Source organism: Bombyx mori, chromosome 1, assembly GCF_030269925.1.
Source record: "Bombyx mori chromosome 1, ASM3026992v2".
In the NCBI taxonomy this organism is placed as follows: Eukaryota; Metazoa; Arthropoda; class Insecta; order Lepidoptera; family Bombycidae; genus Bombyx; species Bombyx mori.
Genome location: NC_085107.1, coordinates 19,248,171 through 19,270,888, shown reverse-complemented (window position 1 = coordinate 19,270,888; position 22,718 = coordinate 19,248,171). Strand labels below are relative to the sequence as shown.

The following is a 22,718-nucleotide window of genomic DNA, read 5'->3' as shown; positions in this document are numbered from 1 at the left end:
GTTGTTACAATTGTTATTGTTAACAACTGTATTTTCTTTAGATTTATGTAAACATGAAAAAGATAAAAAAAACGAATACCTACGTACCGTTCATATTGCCTCACTGAGGCTGAGGCTAATTTGATTCGTAGTTGATTATAATGGGACTGCATGTCGATGGTCGATATAATATCGTCGATGTCGAATGCTAATTTGGCATGATTGGCAGCTATTACAAGGGTCGCTCGACTTACAACCCACTGGAACCAGAAAAACGTCTTCAATTTGGAGGTAACTGAAAAAAAAAACAAATGTTTATGCAAAATGTCTTTATCAAAGAAAAATACTTTAAGAAATGTCTTCACATATCTCAAACGATCCAAAGTATTATTTCGACCTTATTTACGTAAATTTTAGTCATAAAATAACTTATGTTTTATATTTCCGTAGTTGTATAAGCGAATGTCGAATTCTAACGTTCCACCGCTTCACCTAAATCTCACATTTATTATTGAAATTAAAATCATTATTACCCTTCAAATTGTAAAAGATTATTTTGTGATGGAAACAGATAGGACAACGACAAACTAATAGGATGTATTCCATGACCAAATAAAACAACGAAATTTAAAAATTATTTTGGAACTTTAAAACTTAGTTACTAATTATTTTACCTTAATTTTTTTTTTGCTCAGTTGGGTGGACGAGCTCACAGCCCACCTGGGCTTAAGTGTTTAGTGTGAAGCCCATAGACATATACAACGTAAATGCGCCACTCACCTTGAGATATAAGTTCTAAGGTCTCAGTATAGTTACAACTGCTGCCCCACCCTTCAAACCGAAACGCATTACTGCTTCACGGCAGAATTTGGCAGGGCGGTGGTACCTACCTGCGCAGACTGACAAAAGGTCCCACCACCAGTAATTACGCAAATAATAACTGTGTTAAATAAACGTAAAGATATCTTGCAATATATAATTTAATAATAAATAAAAAACGATTTTCATAGTTTTTGTACTTACGGTCTTGTGCTGAATGTGATTCGAATATTGAAATAAGGTCTGATCTATTCTCGCTAGTAGTTTCGTCTGAAGGGCTTCGTCCTTCTTCTATTTCTGACATGGATCTAAAAACAATAACAACCAGTAGTTGTTTCATCATCCGTCATCTTCATGTCGAGGGGGAACTGACTTATCATCGTCTACCCATCATTTATATCTTTATACGTATTTTCAGATTCCAAACACGTTTTAACGATAGACTGTTTGGTATTCATATTAAAAAATATCTGTTTTCTTTTATTAGCAAGAACCACACAGATCAGAGCCGTGACAGCAACATCGTAATTCATCGCTTCTATATCCAATGGCCTTAAGCTTAGATTTTTGGCAGTTATGTTGAAAAGACAAACAATGATCGTCAAAACGTGGTTAACAGCTGACTGGACCGGGAATCGAAACTGAACTCGATGGTAAAGGAAACAATGTGACTGGCTAACTAAACCAATGACGTGATCATTTGATCACGACAGTTTAGAGGTTTACCACAAAGGGAAGATCTCCCACCGAGCGGATCTAATTACTGGGTAGACCGACGGTCAGAATGTTGTTGAAAATGTCCTAAGCGAGATTCAGGATCTGTCAAATAAATTTTTAATTTTTTTTAAGTGAATGACCAGTTAACTAAGCCCTTTAGGTCAAGTCTTATTTTAATTTTAATGAAAACTTTTTTATATGAAAGATGTAATTATGAAATGAAATGAGATGATATGGGACGAAATATAATCTCAATAAAATGATGGATTACTAAATAGTTAATAAACCATCGTTATTACACATTTAAACCACAAGAAACACTAAATAGACAAAATAAAACAAATCACACAACTTCATTCCTTGCGTTCCCGCCATACGTCTTGTGTACTATGATGCCTACCGCCACAATAGCCTTAGCGATTATACGAGAAGATAATTCCTCAACGCCTATTACACGAGATGTTTTTATTTTTTTTTTATTACGAAATCAAAAAGCAGTTTTTATGCTAATTGAAAATGTTAGTTGCAACTCTATCTTTTGATGATCCATCCTTCATCGCTCATCTCAAGACATTTGTTATTCTAGTCTCGCGTCCCATTTATCCGAATCAATTGATTTCAGTTTACCTTATCAACGATTTGTGAGAGCCGTCTGGTGGCGTGAAAGACTGCCTCGGTCCGGCGTCTGAACTTCGCCGCATCAGATTCAAAATGTGCTTGAAATTGTGTAGCGTCGCCGATATTGTATGTACCTGATTCAACATTAATATTGTGTTGTTAATCATAGTTAAATAGAACGAAACCTTTGCTGTATAATGATGTATGTATATATATACAAATTGTTCAGGCCAGTGCCTTCAATTCTTTTGTAGCAATGTCAAAGATGCTAGCCTTCTAAACGGCTAAGCATCACAGTTTAATAACTTAATGTATTTCGCTATCCTTCAATCATTCACTAACCGCTCTTCAAGCACGCTGTACATCAAAAACTACAGTACAGAAAAAAATCTAAAATAATTATAAAATAAAGTAATGTTTTATTAAATTCCACGCGGACAAAGTCGCGGACACAGCTAGTTCAGAATGAAACAGCACGAGAAACATTGGAAGCATTTCATTGTAATAATTAGTAGATTTAGGTTAATATTAGGTAAATCTCAAGGTGACCGGTATCTTATTTTAAAATTTCGTACATGGTTAGACGAAGGTCACGAATCTGTCGCGTGTAAGACCTGGTCCAGAAAGGGCGAATTCGCCGCGAAATCATTCGCGCGTCAGTGAGATACTATGCCGCAATACATCGCGTCCAGAAGCATCGCGAGAATTCAAAATACGCGCGTAAATCGCGTGCACTACGCCAGACTCTCGACTCGCGCGTGATTCGAGCGTAATGCGCACGAGTCGAGATTCTAGGGACGCCTTGTTGCGCCCAGCTAACGCGCGAACTCCAGAGCGAGTGCACGTATCTAGGGAAATGGAGCGCCAAAATTTTGATACGGAATTGTTTATAGTCGAAATAGAAAAACGACCGGCGATATGGGATTTGGAATGACCTGATTATGGCAACATAATTTTAAAACGTAGATCTTGGAAAGAATTGGTGTTAATATTTTCTGATAAAGATGATGACTCCGAGGAAGAAAAGAAAGACAAACATACTATGTGTCATTCTATCATTAAGAATTGGATGTACTAAATACATTATATTTTCCCTCCGATTTGTCTCTTACAGCGACGGTAAGCTTCGTACTGACTAAATTCGTCCCCAAAAGCTCGCGCATGCGTACGCTCTTTCTGGGCGAAACGGTCGCGCGTGATACGCACGAGAGAATCGCGGCGAATTCGCTCCTTCTGGACAAGCTCTTAAATTTGACTTTCAACGCGCCTAAAGAAGTTTCACTTCGAAATTGAACAACGGCACAGTCGCATCACTCGATACGACCGTCTAATCGTTTAAGTCACGGTGAGTTCTATACTAAAAGGATTTAACAGAACGATGTGCTCCACCTGATCGTGATCGAGCCTGATGATGATGGGCGGGGTGTCCGCGTGTAGATGCACTCCGAGGGACACGACCGGCCCGCTGGTCAAGTTCGGAGGCGCCGTCCTCTCCGGAGACTGCTCTGCTTGCTGTATACAAACGTTACGTTAATAATAAACTTGACTGACTCGGTGGTGCAGTATTTAACACTCCTGGCTGTTGCGCCAAGGATCGTGGGTTCGATTCCTACGTCGGGCAAGCATTGTGTGATCAAAAGGTTTGAATTCTATTCGTTTGGGTGTTTATTATCTATATATGTACATATTTAAACTTATATAAGTATGTATGTCGCATTCTAGTACCCACATTACAGAGGGAATCCTAATTTGGGACCGGATAACCGTGTTTGATTTTTTCCCAGTTTAGTTTAAAAAACATAAACACGTATTTAACTATCAAAAATTGACTAAAGCATTATTTTTTCGTATTCGTTACAGATCAATTTCTTATCAAATTAAAAAAGTAATAATATCCCGAAAAAAATCAGCCCGAAAAAAATAATAAAAAATAATAATAAAGTAATTCAGCCCGAAAAAAATCCTCGATAATGTATAATTTATTTGATTAATTTATGTAATTTTTATTCAATTGTTATTCATTGTATTTTTTTTGTTTGATATTGTACATTGAAACTCACCTCTTGATTGGTCTTCTTACGTCTGAAACAATATTACTATTAGTGTGGTATTGGAATTTTATATTCAATGAAATTTTTAGTATACATCTATATATTAATACGTGAAGCAAAAAGTTTGTATCCCTTTTTACGAAAATTGCGCGGACGGAGGAGTATGAAATTTCCTACAATTATAGAGAACACAGAGAATGCAGAGAATGCAGAATGTTAATATTTTTTGTTAATTATGCAAAAAAATACATTAAATCAACAAAAAAAACATTACACACACTACCACGTATTTGACACACATATATACTTTTTGTTTATTGTCAAACTTTTATTATTGTTTAAAGTCTGTGGTCAAATTGAGAATAGATTAATATTGTTTGTCTTTAATATTATTTGTCTATAGTGGAGTCTTGGCGAAAGGCGTGATTATAGAAGTATAGTATTTGACAATAGAACCATAATAATATTCAAATAACTTCAATTAATTATGGTCGAATTTCAACTACTGGGCGACCACTAGTCTATACTAATATTATAAAGAGGAAAAATTTGTTTGTTTGTTTGTATTGAATAGGCTCCGAACTACAAAACCGATTTGAAAAATTCTTTCACTGTTTATAAGCCACACTATTCCCGAGTGACATAGGCTATAATCTTTTCTGAAAAAAATTAATGAGCGGGCCGCTTGTAATTAATAAAAGGTTGACATATCAAGGATTCCACTGAACCCGAAGAGTTAAAATACTACTATCAGTGTAGCACCGGGTTCTATATAAAAGTAAATATGTATATACCTGGTAGGTCCTCGCACAAATTCTTTCAATGTGGATGGTTTAAAATCCATTCCAGTCATGAAGTATTTGACTGTCTGTAACAATTATATTGGTTATTAAACACGGCTTTATTATCCTGTGTATAAAATATGTATGTTATATAAAATATCTATGTAACGGAACCTTTCATGTAATTTTCACTAGATTCAAGAAGTCCGAATAACTCGGAAATATGCACAGGCATCAAAGACCGATGACAAAACAATAATTTTATTACTTCGGCCTATTATACTAACTACGATCACTAAGATAAAAAATTTGATTGTTTTTAAATTTTAATTCGTCTTACTATTAAAACGTTTCTTTTTTTAGTATATAACTATTTTAAAATATACATTTTGACAAATTAGTAGAAATATAACCTCGAATTTCTAGAGGACAAAAAAATATATAATGAAAAAATAATAGTGATAACAATAAAACTCACTTCCTCTTCAGCACTAGCTTCCGGATGCTTCTTATGGTCTTTCTTAGTAGAAGTAGAAGCAGCTGCTTTTTGCTGCAACGACTTCGTGACTACTGAGAGCGTGATCGTAGTCGTGACCATTTCCAACACCGTCCTCGGTGTGGCGTACACCAGCGACTTCAGCTGCGATCGATGGGCCTTGTCCTTGTTCGAGCTTGAAGCTTTAACTTCTAGAGTGTAGCAGGAGACGTCGGACAGGCGCAGCTTCCATGGAAACGAGTTCAGATCTTTTTCTGTTGAGGTATGATGACATTCAGTTTGATACCGAGAACCGTTTCCCATGTATAATGCTGACAAGACACGCGAATCTAATATGTATTTATTTTAGATGAGTGACGCAATTGTATACTTATGTGTACAGTTATTGTATTGTTTAAAGCTGCTCTTAATCTATATATATATATATAGAAATGAATTGCTGTTCGTTAGTCTCGCTAAAACTCGAGAACAGCTGGACCGATTTGGCTAATTTTGGTCTTGAATTATTTGTGGAAGTCTAGAGGTTTAAAAGGTAGATAAAAATGAAAATGCTCGAAATTAAAATAACAATTTTGTTTTTCCTTTGATGTGTCGGACGAATTCCTTTTGTTTGCTTTAAGTTTACTTTATACAAAAGTTTAGGTCTTTTATTTATAGATTGAGGCACTACGAAGTCTGCCGGGTCAGCTAGTGCGGTATAAAAAGATAACGCCACAGTGGTTAGAAGACCGTTTTCTGTGATACTGTTTTGTAGACAGTACAAAACCTTTCCACTTCTTTTTAGTACTGGAAGTACTAGTACTTTTAGTAGCATTTTTTATTTCTAGTGCGTATTGGTAGGAAAAAGTTTCATTACAGTGATGTTATTGAAAATTACGTAATTTACTATTACGATTAGCATTGGATCTTAAATGTGTTTAGTTAATGTCGTGTATGATGAAGGTTGAATTGTTTTTGGTAGACTGCGGTGTAGTCCGGTACTTACGCTCCGTTCTGGGCGTGACGAACGTCGGTCCGTCGTGTCGTATCTCGTGCCACAGCTGCTTCGTGTTTAGACTCGAGTATATCAAGAATCGTCCGGCACTACGAACGAGATTCAATTTTGAAACACTTCTATGCTTTATTTATTTTATCTAAACTAGGGCTGTCCAGACAACGGCCCGCGGGCCGCAGGCTCATTCCATGAGGCTCGCGATGCATGTTTTAATAAGAGAATAGTATTGAATATAAATTTGTATTGAAGGGTGGGACAGCCGTTGTAACTATACTTGAGATCTTAAAACTTATATCTCAAGGTGGGTGGCGCATTTACGTTGTAGATGTTAATGGGCGCCAGTATACACTTAACACCAGATGGGATGTAGCTCGTCCACCCATCTAAGCAATAAAAAAAGAAAATACTTTGAATAGTTGAATAGTAAAAGTATAAATTTCCCAAGAGTGTACATTTACCGTAACATATATACACCAAAATAACATTCTTTACAATTTTTGTCTGTCTATCTGTTTGTTCCGACTAATCTCTAGAACGGCTGGACCGATTTTGACGAAACTTTCACTGATAGCTGGTAGCTGATGATATAAGGAAAGGATAGGCTACTTTTTTAGACTAGCCCTAGCCCTATCATTGCCCCGCAGTACGACAATAAAAGCGGGTGACATCGCGGGACTCAGTTATCAACAATAAAATTTAATGTTTCCGAAGCGAAGCGAGGGCCGGTCACTAGTGACAAATAAAAAAGGCACCGCCAATATCCAAAGTTCTGATTCTATACTGAAGCAAATACGAAACACCCGCGAGAGCGATTTATATATTAAGGTGTTTTAAGTTATTTCTTTTTAAATATCGTTTTAAATTAATCAATACCTGATAGCTAGAACAGGTTGAGCCATACTAGCGTGACGTTCCATTGCGTCACGAACGGTGAAGCAGTCGGTGGCCGAGACGGTACTGGTGGTCACGTAGATCAGCATCAGACCTACTTCCACGTTGACCAGCATGCCGCGGAGTCGGTCATGGATTGCCAGGAGACGTTCACCGTTCAACCAGTCTACGGGCGGTCTAGTCTGGTAATTGATGAAACGATTGTACAAAGTTTTATTTATACCAACATTATTCGTTAAGAAATTAACAGAAAGTTATTATATTTTCATATTTATTACTTTAAATATTCGTACATTAATGACTAAACTCAATTTATTGTTTAAAAAAGTCATGTAAGCGTTATCCTAAAATAGACATAAATGGAACGTGACAATTGAATAGAATACAAATTTGATATTTTAGTGTTATATATGATGGTCTGTTTGAATGGAAAATGTAACGCTTTTTTGTCACTTATAAATTCAATTTTATTACCAATTTATACGATGTATGGAGGGCTTTTAATCATATCGATTATTAATGAATAAACTCGAAAAAAAGGGTGCGTGTACTTATGTACGCGCGTAAGAAGTTATACTTTATTTTTATTAAATTTATTTCTTTTTTTTAAATATTAAAGAATTAATAATAAATATTTAACGTTAAAAAATGAATGCTAATAACACATTTTTTTACGAGTGTACATGCGCGAATGTTCACCTGCGGCTATATTCAGACTCGCCAAGTTACGTCGGTCGTATTGTAATGAGCGATTTAGTGGGCAACTTCATTCTGTTAATTTTGTGTCACGGTGCGCGCGCGACGTAAAATTTAACTCTCATCAATGTTTCATAACGCGCATAAAGAAATATAACTTCAAAAACTTTCAATTCTTGTCTTTTATCACAATTATAAGGTATGGTTTCCTCATCGGGAAAAGAGTTTAGACGGAATATATTTAGTTCTCACCGGAGACGGAGGCTGTTTCTCTTTCTTCTCGCTAGGTTCGCTGCTCGATCCGATACTGCGAGGGCGGACGTGAACCAATTCAGCACCAGACCCGGAACGGCTGACTCCACGACCGCTTGAGGACTTGAAGAAAAGAAGTACATTTCTAAGTGTACTGACCAGTTTGGTGAAGCAACACCAAGCTAGTGTTGTCTACTACGACAACATTAAAAATCATGATTGACGTTTTCTGAATTTTACGTAATGTATATGTTAAGAAGTTGCTAATATGAGTCGACTATTATCAAAGCCGGCAATGTGACTTTTGGACAATTATTGGTAAATCAGAAAAACGAATTATTGACTTTGTATTCCATTGGCAGTCACAAAACTCTTCGGAACGACATCTTAGATAAATAACAGGTTAACTATTAACCTTTATTTAATGCAGGTTTTGAACCGTATTCTTTGAACGAGACGATTATATTCAAATCAATCTGTATTGACATATCAATAACATTTTTTTGTCCAAATGCACAGATTGCCACCTTTGATAATAGACGACTCATATAAGAGTTTTGATTAAAACGAAAAGTATACTAATTTAGTCTTAACAAAATTAATATTGCTCTCCAGTCATAGATACAAACCACCCTATATCTATATCAGTTTAATGTCGAGTATTACAACAGAGAGGAAATCTGCGCTCAATGTCAACTGTATATTTCTTTCAAATCAGTAGTCTTAACTTTAAATAATATATCTATTTTAAAAACTAAAAAGATACTCTCTAGTAGAAAACAAACAAAAAATATTTTTTTTAAATCTTGATTAGGTAATTAAATAAAGTAGTAGATCTAAGTAATAGATCCATAGTAAAGTCATCAGTCCTTGATACAGTGTGGAATTCGTATTTCATTCATTTTGTAAAAATTACTTTGAAATATTCCGTTACATAAATATATAATATAGTTACAGGTCAAGCTAATAAAAAAATAATGTTAAACATACATACCGGTGGTGTTGCACGACGCTTCCAATAGAACTGCGTGGACGAGCTCTTTGATAAGTTTGAGTGCGATGGCGTATCTAACGACAAAACATCAGCTCAGATATTGGCTATAGATAATTTATATTCAATAAAAATAAAAACAATATTTCATAGGTGTTGTCACCAAACATTTATTATAAAGATATAGAATTTTAAACGCTTATAAAAGAGGGAAAGTACTTCTTATTTAATCCTCGTTTTAAATCATCATTAAGGAACATTTTTAAGCGGTTCGAAACGCAGCGAAACTTGTTCAGAACTACGTCTCGGATATCAGTGCCTGGGCTCTTCATTTTGCCGCAAAGCAAAATGAAATGTTTTTTAATATCACTGATATGAAAAAAATCGCATTATTTTCTATAGCTGAGCTCATTGAGCTCATTGCCCATTACGTGTTATCAGTGAGCTCATTGCCCACCAAGTGTTAAGTGGTTAAGGTACCATATATATGCCATCCTGTGCTTCTGCAGTGAAGCATCAATGCGATCTGTATCAACCCATTAGCCGTTATACAATCATAAGTCATTAGCCTCCTCAATAACATGTTTCAAAGCGGAGGAGACCTTCAAGTTGATATTGTAAGAGACTAAGTTAAGAGCAACACCATCTATCGTCGAAAAGCAGAAACCGAACTAAGAACCAGTAAAATCTAGAACGCTCGAAAAGTACAACGCCATCTATTGTCAAATGGCGGAAACGCATATCGAAAATACTCGACTTGTGAGGAATGTTCTAGATAATTCTAGGGATGTCGTATCAACTATAAAAGCGTTGCAGATATGACACGAAGGGAGTCAGTCTTTATGCGGAACTACTCGAAGCGAAACAGCGAACGGATCACCTGAAGCGAAGCGGAAGAAATAAGTTGACAATTTTAAAGTGTTCGTTAAGTGTTCTTAGTGTTAATACAGTTTTAATTTGTACTTCGGTAGAATTTTTATTTATCCCGAACCCCAGAGCGTAATATACCTATATGTGCTGTTAGAAAATTTACACTCACCGCGTCAAAATCAATTTAAATATTTAAAGCATTCATTGCGTACTCACCAAACAATCTCGGACGTGGTCTATAAGCAAGCCATGCAACGAACAGCGGGTCGACAGAGATAGCCGTCTGTTCCATCCATACTCCGATGTAATCCATGGAATTCGGCATCGGTTGCGAGCACCATTGTACTGCTACACGAAGATATGGTCTGTAACGATTTTTTTTTAATACATTTTAATACGACTTTATCGTTAAATTTGTAGATTTAAAAATACACACGAATAAAGTATGTATAAGGGCGATTTTTGTATTAAAAAAAACCTCTAAATTTACTTATTTATTTTACAATTTTATTATAATAAATAATTAATAACTAAATAAAAAGCCTTTTTATTTCTAACAACAATTAACAATTCTTATAAACCATCATTTTTTTATATTCTTTATTATGATTATATTATTATTTAAAATATTACTTATTTGCGAGAACCTCTCCTCGTGTGAAGACCTCCTCCAATTAATATAACTAATTAAATATAATGAACAGATATTCGGGGAGCAATAAATGAAATGGTTGCTTACGTTGTGGTCGGAGTGTCCGGACCGGAGAACAACCAGGCTTGTTTCACAGGATTAATGTCTTCTGTAAAATTTATAACCATTAACCAGTGACCATTTGTAATCCAATACGTTTAGATTTAGATGAATATAAACGTCATTTTAGTTGGGTTCAATATATAGTGACGTCATAATTCAGTAAGCATACGCTAAAGATTGGATTTAAAATTACCCTTAGCGGCGGTAGGACGTCTTGTGAGTCTGCACGGTTAAATACCACCACCCTGCCTATTTCTGCCGTGAAGCAGTAATGCGTTTCGGCTTGAAGGGCGGGGCAGCCGTTGTAACTATACTGAGACTTTAGAACTTATATCTCAAGGTGGGTAACGGCGTTTACGATGTAGTTGGGCTCCAGTAATCCCTTAACACCTCGTGCAATCAACTAAGCAATAAAAAAAAGAATTGTATTTTAATTGTATAAACTCACTGGGTTCGTGCATGGCGGTCGCGCGCGCACATTGGAGCGTCAATATGTGAGTGTTGATGTGTTTCGTGATGTAGCCCCGGACGCAGAGGTCTTCCAGCGTGACGTCCAATGCTACTGACTCTGAAATATGTATGACGTGTTGATTACATATAAAAAAAGAAAATATTTGAGAAAAAAAAAAAAAAAAAAAAAAAAAAGCCCGCTGAGTTTGTTTCGCCGGTTCTTCTCAGGACTGTGGCTTTTTTTGGAACCGGTGGTAGAGTTAACATTTTTATTTGTATTTTGACATTCAACAAGTGTGTCATACTGACATCTAAGTTGAAATAAATGATTTTAAATTTTGAATTTTGAATAATAATAATAATAAATCCTCGGTACTGCGCGTATTGTGAGGAGGTTTCTGACTCTGGAGTCCTAACCATTGGTGGCTTGTCTCATAGACACGGCCATCGGCGGAAATCTATTTTTATATAAAAAAAATTTCAAAAAAATCTTTTTTTCTTTTTTTTTTTAATTGTATAATTAATAAGATTTTAAAGAAATATAGTAGAACAATAATAATATTAATAATAATAAACTTGACTAAAAGCCCGTATATACAGTTATACCGGCTCTGTTGACAGACTGAACTGAGAAAGGGGAAACCTATGAACATAGTAATAATAATAATAATAAATTCATTTATTGTCATTCACACAGATATAGATTAATACGTTGAGATTATTAAAAGAAAAGAAAAAAAAGGCAAAAGGAGGTAGCTAAGCTAATGCTGTTCATAGTATTATAGATGAATCGAACAGCGCTAATTTTCAGTTGCCCCCGTTTCACATACGAAGCGATTCTATTGGTATATGTGTGTTTTCCTTTGGATTTTGTATTAATCAAACAGACCTACTGGCCTAAAATCCAGTCTGAATGTTCTGAATTCACTGGAGCCCTTAACAATTGATAATAATGTGACGACACTTTTCCCGCAAATTAGTGGAATTTAAATTTAATTACTTAATTTTAAATACGTGTAAAGAAAAACCTGTATTATTTACTCCTCATCACCTTTAAACCTCTATTAGTTTAGAAAAGTTTTTTGAATGTCATTCAGTGAAGAAAGAGTTCCGTTTTGTATAGTAATAAGACTGTTTAAATTATTAATTTCAAAAGAGACTAAGGACTTGAAATGTTGGGTCTTATTAAATTACAGAAAACGCAATTAAGTATTTTATTGTTAACTAATTTTTCACAGATAAAGAGGTAGACCTAAGAAGAAATGGTAGATTGCGTGACGACATGTGTAAGAGAGGAGTAAGCAAAGAAATGGTATAAGATAGAGGAGTACGGAAGAAGAAAACATGTTGAGCCGAATCCAGGAGACTGGGAGAAAAGGGTAGGAGAATGATGATTGCTTATTCATTCTAGAGTATTCTTTATCATTATATATGACTAGCTGTACCCGTCCGCTTCGCTGGGCATTTCAAATTAACATTACTATTTCTCACCTCCACAAAGATTGTCATCATTAACGCCCCCACAACTGGTATAGGGAGTCCAACACTCATATAAATATTAGTCTATCAATTAAGTACACGTATTTTCTACATGGATACCAAGTTTCAAGTCAATCGGATGCATGGTTCAGTAGTTATAACGGAACATCCGTAAATACTACTGTAGATCTTTAAATTTGTATAGATTGAGTACGAATCGAATATCCGTCGAGTCTAGGAGTACGTATTCCAAACTTACCTTCGTCGTTGAGAGCGTCTTTGGGTAAGGTTGTGTGTCGCAGGGGCAGTGATATTTTTTCGTTTATCAGCGACATCGGTATCAGCCACGCCGTTTGGAGCCGAGCGGCCGATCCGCATATGTTCACTTCGCCTGTTGCAAAAAGATAGACGCTTGCTTTAGGTTAGTCACTTAATTGGGTGATTATTTAATTTAAGCCTTAAATGATAAGACAGTGCCGGTGTTCAAATTTTTTACCGGTGGTAGGACGTCTTGTGAGTCTGCATAGGTAGGTACCACCACCTTGCCTATTTCTGCCGTGAAGCAGTAATGCGTTTCGATTTGAAGGCAAGGGCAGTGTAAAAACTGAAACCTTAGAACTCATATCTCAAGGTGGGTGGCGACATTTACATTGTGTCTATGGGCTCCACTTAACACCAGGTGGGCCGTGAGCTCGTCCACCCATCTAAGCAATAAATACAAAATAAAAAAACTGACAGACATATCCTAATTAAATATGCGATTAGCATGTGTTTATGAAGGTGAAGTAAAGCGGTCGTGCTTTCCGATTTCAAGGTCATCAGAATACCATTGCGACTTCCATTCATGACGGCATAGATGTCTACGATTATGTCTACGAGTTCTTGGTGAGCACTCGACACCAAATGAGACTTGTACTAATTCAACTGTCGAAGTAACAAATAAATAAATCATGATTAAAGTTGACATAATAGTATATACTGCTTATAATTGAAATGTTTTTGTAATTTATAATAATTTATAAATAAAAATAATTTATAAAACAAAAATAGTGACAAATTTATTCAATAAAAACAAGATCCTAACACCCCCACAGCTACGATGAACAATTCAACTTTTTTTTTATTATTCGAGTTAATTTTTAAGCTGACATTACTAATTACTTACGCATCTTAATTGAATAACTGAAGACAACGCTCTCCCGCTTCGTGAAGAATTCTCTGTACTGAAGCGAGTGCGCAACTATGCGGAGATCGGTTCTCGCGCACGGCCGAGTCTGCCCGTCGACGGAGCAAATGCTAGCCTCAATACCGGACAAAATGGCGGACACGTGAACACGTGCCCCTTGCCATAGCGGTCCCGCGTCATCCGGCATCTGACAAGCCGCCGAACAGACTCTGTCAAAAGACAGAAAGAGACACATAACAGCAGAACGAGAAAAAATAACAAAAACTTTCTGTTACAATTAAGTAATCTTTGACCTATAACAGAAAGAGAAAGTTATCTTAAGTACTTCACGCGATAGAGAAATTTATTTTTAAACACAGAAGTACGAACTTAAAATTTAAACATCCTGGCTTGTACAAATGTTGTTCCAAATTTTAAAATTAAAATTAGTTCGACTAATTTGACGAGGAGACTTTTTATCTAATGTAATAAGAAGTATATACTTGTAATCATTCTTGATAACAAATTCGAATATTAACATTATCAGCGTGTATTAGAATAACTGAATTATTTTCAAAAAAAAATCATTGTCACTATAAGCTTGTCACTATAAATCAACACTTGACACTATAAATCAACATTTGAAAAACATACTTAATGACAATTTTGTTTATATCAAATAAACCAACTACCCACCTATGAGGATACAGAGGTCCACTGACAATCAGGATGCCCCTCGGCATGTAGACTTCCAAAACGACCGGGTGCGACGGAGTACGGTCCTGTGCCGAGTGATCGAAAGGGTGTACGCGGACGTTGAGCCCTTTCATTTCAACAGACAAACGCCGCAAGGGTAGATTGTCGAATAGAGCGTCGCATTCTTCGACTGTCAGCACGCGCATTGGTAGTTCTGTAAGACAATATGTTAACGATGTAGTAATTAACTCATTAAAAAAATATACAATACTGATTTATCATAATCCAAAGTTTTAGTTAGATTAATGTGGTTTATTTTTTGGTCAGAATGAAATCGCCGGACTTCCGCCCTCCCCTGGGGGATGGAGGGCGGGACATGTCGGAGTCGAACTGACTAAAACCTCCTATCGCTCAACAACCCACCAACCCACGTCCGAACCTCACATGAGACCGAACTCATGAAAAGGCAAAGGGGGGAGAGTGAAGCGTTTAGTATCTCTCCCTCCTCCTCGGGACGATGGACCGGCGGTCGTCGGCGCCACGACCACCACCCCTCTCGGTCGGCAGGCTATCCGGAGCCCGCCTAGATGCCGCCGGTTACAATGGGTTATCCTATGGAACACCCCGCTGGGTCAGAGCCAGCGTAGGTCGAGGATAGCCGGCCTTCCATCACCCGGATGAGATTAATGTGATAGTATATAAATCGACGAGGTTTATTGCATTATTGCTTCGAAGATATTGACTTCAATAATCTGGAATGTTCCGCTAAAACTGTCGTTAAAGGTATGCATATCCATTCCTCTAGAGGGCAAACAGCGTATTTAAACTAGATAGAACAAACAGAAGAAAAGACACAAACGCATAGAACTAGAACGAGCAAGCAAACAAACGTTAAATTATTTAATTTAGAATATATACAGGGTGTCCCATAAAGTAAATGCCAACAGAAAAAAACTCTTTGCCAATAACAAACTAGTTACTTTTTAAATTTAATATATGTCATACTTTTATGAGTCAACCCTTCGATTAAAACTATAGTTTATGATGCTGCATGTTAATGCAGCAATGCAATATGGAATATGTTAATATTCCATATTGCATTGTAAATATGTTATGTAAATATGTTAATATTCCATATTGTGAATAAAAACTTACCAACGTCGGGAACTGGCGGTAGCTCTTTGTAAATGTTCTTCAAGGCTGAAAGTCTATGCAGCAATCCGGTACTGAGTTTGATATCTAAAGATTCAATTTCGATTTTCAGGTTGCTTTCTTCTGCCCAATCACTTTAAAAATAAATATTTTATTTTAAGTACCATCCATTAAGTAACATATCGAAATATTCGCATGACTAAGTACCCATATTATAATAGCAAACATGTTTAAAATGAAAACTTGATAAAAAGAAATGAGAAAAGTTTAAAAAAAAATTAAAAAAGGGCGATATAATCCAAAAACAAACCTAAGTTTATAGTACTAAAGAAAAAGTTCATGAATATTTGTTTGACAAGACATATCCAAAACAAACAGGCTGAAGCGTAATGAAATGAAGTTGATTAATATAAAACATGGCATGAATAGAAATGAAATGAGATGATATGGTATGAAATATAATCTCAGTAAAATGTTGGTCATTTACTGAGACTTTTTCAGTGGCCTTTTTGGAGGATCCCGAGAAGTTACGTTCAGTGGCTTTCTTTGATTTTCCCACATTTGTGCACTTTCACAGATACTAAACAGTTAATAAACCACCGTTTAAACCTGAAGAAACACTAAATAAAGAAAATAAAACAAATCACACAACTTCACTCCTCGCGTTCCCGCCAAAAAGTCCCGAAACTTTATATTTTAATCTGACTAACCTATATTGAAAATCTTCAGGCGGATGTTCATAAGGGTTTTCGTAAACGTCGGGCGGTGATCGTTCATGAGTGTAATTAACGTACAACAGTGGCGACATCTGTGCCCACAGTTTGTCATCTTCGTCGATGTTATTTTTGGGCTCCGGCGTGGAGTGTCCTGATTGATCCGACTCGTCTATAATCGGTTCCGGATTTTGGTTCTGCAGCGGAAATAAATAATATTATCTATAACATATTGAATATTTGACGGTAGTTTTATAATTACTCAGGTGGGTAGATCAGTGAGCTATTTTTTTTGCAATTAAATTCATTTTTTTTATGATTAATAAGTACATTCTTCAAGTACTAAGCAATCAAACAAAATCGAACTAACTCTTAGAAAGCTGTAGATGTCGTTCCATATTCGTTAGAGTAATGATAATAACAAACGGACATACATACCTCGTCCTTAGGAGTTTCCTGAGCTGCTTCCGCTGTCTCCACGTGACCTCCGCTGAATTCATTCGCGGGCCAGGTCCAGTTGTCGACGCGCTCGCTCTCCGATTTACACAGGTACACGGTAGGCTCGTCTTTACCCTGGAAGATTTTTGATTCAGAACAAGCTTAAATTCTTATATTAATATTTGTCTGTTATGGGTTGTTACAGGTGGGGGAGGAAAGTCCTCGAAGAGAAACTACGGATGGGTACCAGGAGCGTGGGGCGTCCTCCAACCAGGTGGACTGACTTAGTGCGCACGGCGGGAAGTCGTTGGATGCGAAGGGCAGAGGATCGCATTCTGTGGAAGGCATTGGGGAAGGCCTATGTCCAGCAGTGGGCAGCTAAAGGCTGATGATGATGATAGGTTGTTATGGAAAACAGAACGTGACAAAAATTAAAACTACTTTTGCGGTATAATAGCGCGTTTTTACTACCATTATCAGTCGTTTTTATTGCCATTATTGATACTAGGTACCTATTCGAGAAATCAAAAATTAAATAATGACAATAGAAATCTAAGCTGTACAATTCTTTTAATTACGTTTAGGAAAAAAATTGCGACAAATTTCGAAAAACAAAAAAAAATCTTTGCGTTTATGGATTTTCATCAACGGTTTTATGATTATTCTTAAAATATGCACTTTACAAATATATTTTTATCCTAAAGTTTATTATTATAGGAAATAATACACTACAATTCTCGGGTTTTACATTATTAATGTCTGTCTACAAAACAATTATATAGTTCCAAAACACATAATTTTTACTAGTACATAAACTGTCATCACAATAATTCCTATAGACATTTGATCTCTTTAAAATTACAGCCGTATTCGTAAATACAGATCTACCATATTTGTTTCTTAAGTATGTTTCGCTTAATGAATTTTAGTATTTAAAAAGATATTGTTGACTTAGTTTTCATTTTTTATAAATGTTCAACGGGTTTAGGTAAATTAATATACTACTTATATAAAATATAATATAAGATAAAGACGTCGGATGTAATGCAAAGTTTAACATTTTGTGATCTATTCCTGTTAAACAGAGAATTACATTAACCCATTATTCCTGAATATTGTATATGAGTAAAGTAATTAAATTGATTCGAATAAAACGACAAACTCACCATAGTGTAATCGAGATGTCCGCAGACACATCTTCCGGACGATTTGATCGTTAACGTGCGCGTCGCCATTTGCATCCGGAACGAAGTCGGTCTGCAAACGTAGCTCTTGATGGCGCCGTGTGAAGCGCACAGCTCTAACACGCCACGTGAACGTTTACGAGTACTTGACTCCGATTCCATTACCTGAATGGAACAACAAATAATATTATAATATATTGTTAGATATTTAACTTATTTTGACATTTTGTGGGTAGGTTGCCGCTGCCTATAAAAACAGTACGGAAAAGCGTCCTGGCCACGATCGCCCTAGACACGTTCTTACGGATCTGTCAGATCCAATATCTCTTGCATTAGAGGCCTTCAGCTCTAACACTAGGAGCAGGCTTAGGGACTCTGGTAACCGTACTGTTTGATTGGTTCGTTGAGTTTTAATTTAATTGTCATAAAGCCGTACTTAAAACATACGAACTGAGTGTAAATAAATCTCATTGCTAAAGATTGTTACTTAAGATCCTCTTTGAAGGAGTGTTGTTATTTTTTTTTTACATTATATCACTTCTGTTTCATAAAAATATACATATAACATGCACGGAACACTAAATTATATGTAGGCCAAAAACATTAATCGATATTCGAAACGGATATTCTTAGGGTTCCTTTATAGTTATTTATATTTCAATACATAAATTATTATGCTTCACTAATCGATTTTACAATAATCTACTAATTTTAAAGTTTTCGTTATCGATTTGCGGAACAGGTCAATTAAACTGGACATTTGATTTGGTAGACAGTAATTTAGTGTAGTTTGCAGGACGCTCAAAGGAGTACAGGGTGCCTGGCAAGAGCTAGATGAGAGAAGCCGAGGATCGTGGTTAGTAGCGTGGAATTGGCGAGGCCTATGTCCAGCTGTGGACTGCTATAGCCTGGTCACGATGACGAAGCCCTTCACGTTAGCATTCAAATACACGTTTTTTTATTGCTTAGACGATGGGCAAGACCTATCTTGTGTTGTGAGGTTACCAGAGCCCACAGACATTAACAAAGTAAATGCCGCCATCTAACTTGAGACAAGAGTTCTGAAACTCAGTTTATAGTACAACGGCTTCCTCACCCTTCTTTATGATTGAAGTATTACTGGTGGCCCGGAGGCCTTTCCAGTTTCACCAGGACAGGTGGGCGAAAAAGGGCTCAACCAAGAGGGTTGGGATTTGCTAACAGCTGCCAGAGCGCCTCCAAAGGAGACCTAACAAGTCAAGAGCAACTGCTTCGCGAACGAATCTACTACCGGATCGGAATCGCGACCCGCTGAGAAGATCCGGCGAGAAAATCAGCGGGCTGATGCATAGGTTAGGTTGCACGTCGACCTCTTTGTCGAGTTCGACGAGTACGGTTACCGGGGTCCCTAAGCCTGCTTCTAGTATTAGAGCTGAAGGCGTCTAATGCAAAGGTTGTTGGATCTGGTGGATCCGCAGGGACGTGACCTTCCCCACCCTTTAAGCCCAAACGAATTACTGTTTCACGGCAGAGCTGTAGTACCTACCCGTGCTGCTTCATGGTACGCCCTACCACCACTCACCTTGAAAACAAGGGATATGTCATCGAAATAGGCGTTAAAATGAAGAGGTGTAGGTGCCGGAGGCATGCGTTCTTCTTCTATTCCACCCTCAGCATCAGATGTCATAGGGAACCAAGACCACGCCCACTCCGACCAGCTCTCGGTACGAGCCGGCTCAGATGAACTTGAGCTCGTTAAATCTGTATTGTAAATAAATATTTGCAATAACCAATTCTTAGGAATAGTTAATTACGTAATATAAAAAAGATGTGTGGTGTCGTGGGACACAGATAGGAACGAAGTTCCTTATTATAAAAATATTAATTTTAAGTTCTATTCGAGGTATAAAGATAATAAAGCTGGAGGTTTCGCAACAACCCACGGTCATTTGGTAACGTGCGAACTTATTGTGGTACACTTCATTCACGGTTGTTTGTATAAGAGTTAGTATATTGCGCAAACGAACGCTCTGAGATCGTGATTTGAATGATAAAAGAATATGTTGTTTTTGTACGATATTACAAAATTAAGTCGTACACTGTGTGCATTACTAAAATCTTACGTTACGGACGTTTTTTCCTGGTTAGGGTACCCCTCCGCATCGTCCCATAAGGAACTTCATTCCAAAAAAAACTATTTTTATCATGCGTGTTTTGGCTCGTTAGATTTGTTTGTAAGTAATGGAATCTTGGGAGTATTTCACCATTCATATTTTTATATATGACTACTTTTTTATAACTTCAGATATCATCAATTTTCCTATTGTTAACTGAACAGAATACTAAGTAATAAATTCAGTAAAACGTTTAGAATATTTGTTATTATAGCAATCGATTTCGAATAGTATAAAATTAAATTTAAGTCAATTGAGTATTTACTCTAATTTCATATCTATACTTCTATACTAATATTATAAAGAGGAAAGATTTGTTTGTTTGTTTGTATTGAATAGCCTCCGAAACTACTGAACCGATTTGAAAAATTCTTTCACTGTTTGGAAGCTACATTATTCCCGAGTGACATAAGCTATAACTTTTTTTGAAAAAAAAATACTGATCCGCATTAACACTCCAATAAAGTAACTCAAGGTGTAAAAAAATTACCTAAAATATTCTTTACATCGCGTGCGCTGCGAAAACTATTGATGATATAATAAAATAATGTACTACGACTTTATAGAACACATTTTTTTTTTTTTTTTTTTTTTTTTTTTTTTTATTGCCCTTGTAGGCAGACGAGCATACGGCCCACCTGATGGTGAGTGGTTACCGTCGCCCATGGACTTCAGCAATGCCAGGGGCAGAGCCAAGCCGCTGCCTACCGCTTAATACTCTCCACAAGCCTCGTTTGAAGAAGGACATGTCATAGCGCTCGGGAAACACCGTGGAGGGGAGCTCATTCCATAGCCGGATGGTACGTGGCAAAAAAGACCTCTGGAAACGCACTGTGGATGACCGCAGTGGCTCCAGGTAGTATGGATGAACTCTACTCCGGTGGCGGGCGGTGCGATGGTAAAAACGAGATGCCGGTATCATCTCGAACAATTCCTCAGAGCACTCCCCATGGAACATACGGTACAAAATACAGAGGGAACCGAAGTCCCTCCGCAGACCCAGAGGTTCCAAACGATCCGTGAGACCGGGATTATCGACAATCCGAACGGCCCTCCTCTGTATGGAGTCAAATGGAAGAAGCTGGTATTTGGGAGCCCCGGCCCAGAGATGGGAGCAGTACTCCACGCGAGGCCGGACTTGTGCTTTATAAAGCAAAAGCCTTTGTCCAGGCGTGAAGTACCGCTTCGCTCTGTTGAGGACTCCCAGCATTTTGGACGCCAACTTGGCTTTGCCTTCCAAATGACTCCGAAACTGGACATCGCTCGAAATGTCGACCCCAAGTATCCCAATACTCTCGGAAGGTTGCAGGGATACTCCTTGGAATTGCGGCGCCATGACAAAGGGGTCCTTCTTCGCAGTGAACGCGCAAACTTGTGTCTTTAACGGGTTGAATTGAACCAAGTTCAATTCACCCCATTTGGAGACTCGCCCCAGAGAGTTCTCCACTTCAGACACAAGCTTTGATCGTCTCTCTTGCACCACGCTCCGAGAGAGACTCTGATGGCCGATATATCGCGCATCCCCCGTGCTGTCATCCGCATAGCAATGCATGCCATCAATAGACAGCATGTCATTGATATACAGGATGAAAAGCGTGGGGGAGAGCACCGAACCTTGTGGAACGCCAGCGTTAATGGTCATGGTATCAGAACAGTCACCGTCTACAACGACCGTGATGCTCCGCCCATCCAAAAAGCTAGCGATCCACTTGCAGAGACCCTCGGGGATTCCGTAAGATGGTAGCTTCGACAGAAGTGCCCTATGCCAGACCCTGTCGAAGGCCTTCGCAATATCAAGGCTCACAGCAAGAGCCTCGCCCTTGCTCTCCAAGGCTTCAGCCCACCTGTGAGTAAGGTATACAAGAAGATCGCCAGCTGAGCGACCGTGACGGAAACCATACTGTCGGTCACTGATCAGCTGGCGATCCTCCAGATACTTCAGGAGTTGTATATTAATTATTCGCTCCATCACCTTGGAAAGCAAGGAAGTTATCGCGATAGGCCTGTAGCTCGATGGGTCCGACCGGTCACCCTTCTTGGGGATAGGGTGGACGTGGGCAGTCTTCCATGAAGACGGAACCCTGTTAGCGCAATAAGAGAGGCGATACAAACGCGTTAGCGCAGGCGTCAGCTCAGGGGCGCACGTTTTCAGAACCACTGCAGGGATGCCGTCTGGCCCGCTCGACTTATGGACGTCCAGGAGTCGGAGTTCCCGCCTGACTGCACACTGTGTAAAGCAGATCTCCGGCAGGGAACTATCACACCGGAGGATGTTCGGTGGTGTGGCACCCCCGTCGTCCACAGTCGAGTTCGAGGCGAAGAGTTTGACCAGAAGGTCAGCCTTCTCTTTCGCACTATGGGCCAGACTGTCATCGGAC

General features: G+C 37.8%; 1 protein-coding gene across 5 annotated transcripts in view; it reads right to left on the bottom strand.

Annotated features, from left to right (window-relative positions):
* The window catches only part of LOC101746464 (uncharacterized), an 89,933-nt gene that overhangs the window by 60,511 nt on the left and 6,704 nt on the right, over positions 1-22,718 (bottom strand). For all 5 annotated transcript variants that reach the window (XM_038012706.2, XM_062670768.1, XM_038012705.2 and 2 more), the window contains exons 8-29: positions 19,749-19,927; positions 18,170-18,352; positions 17,004-17,138; positions 16,563-16,762; positions 15,856-15,986; positions 14,701-14,914; positions 14,005-14,234; positions 13,099-13,230; positions 11,359-11,478; positions 10,896-10,956; positions 10,373-10,521; positions 9,290-9,363; positions 8,296-8,418; positions 7,330-7,529; positions 6,448-6,545; positions 5,445-5,716; positions 4,979-5,052; positions 4,194-4,215; positions 3,523-3,645; positions 2,143-2,267; positions 1,003-1,106; positions 88-274 (exon numbers count right to left, since the gene is read on the bottom strand). In XM_038012706.2, coding sequence (XP_037868634.1) covers positions 88-274; positions 1,003-1,106; positions 2,143-2,267; positions 3,523-3,645; positions 4,194-4,215; positions 4,979-5,052; positions 5,445-5,716; positions 6,448-6,545; positions 7,330-7,529; positions 8,296-8,418; positions 9,290-9,363; positions 10,373-10,521; positions 10,896-10,956; positions 11,359-11,478; positions 13,099-13,230; positions 14,005-14,234; positions 14,701-14,914; positions 15,856-15,986; positions 16,563-16,762; positions 17,004-17,138; positions 18,170-18,352; positions 19,749-19,927 — 3,136 coding nt within the window. The remainder of the gene's footprint in view (positions 1-87; positions 275-1,002; positions 1,107-2,142; positions 2,268-3,522; positions 3,646-4,193; positions 4,216-4,978; positions 5,053-5,444; positions 5,717-6,447; positions 6,546-7,329; positions 7,530-8,295; positions 8,419-9,289; positions 9,364-10,372; positions 10,522-10,895; positions 10,957-11,358; positions 11,479-13,098; positions 13,231-14,004; positions 14,235-14,700; positions 14,915-15,855; positions 15,987-16,562; positions 16,763-17,003; positions 17,139-18,169; positions 18,353-19,748; positions 19,928-22,718) is intronic.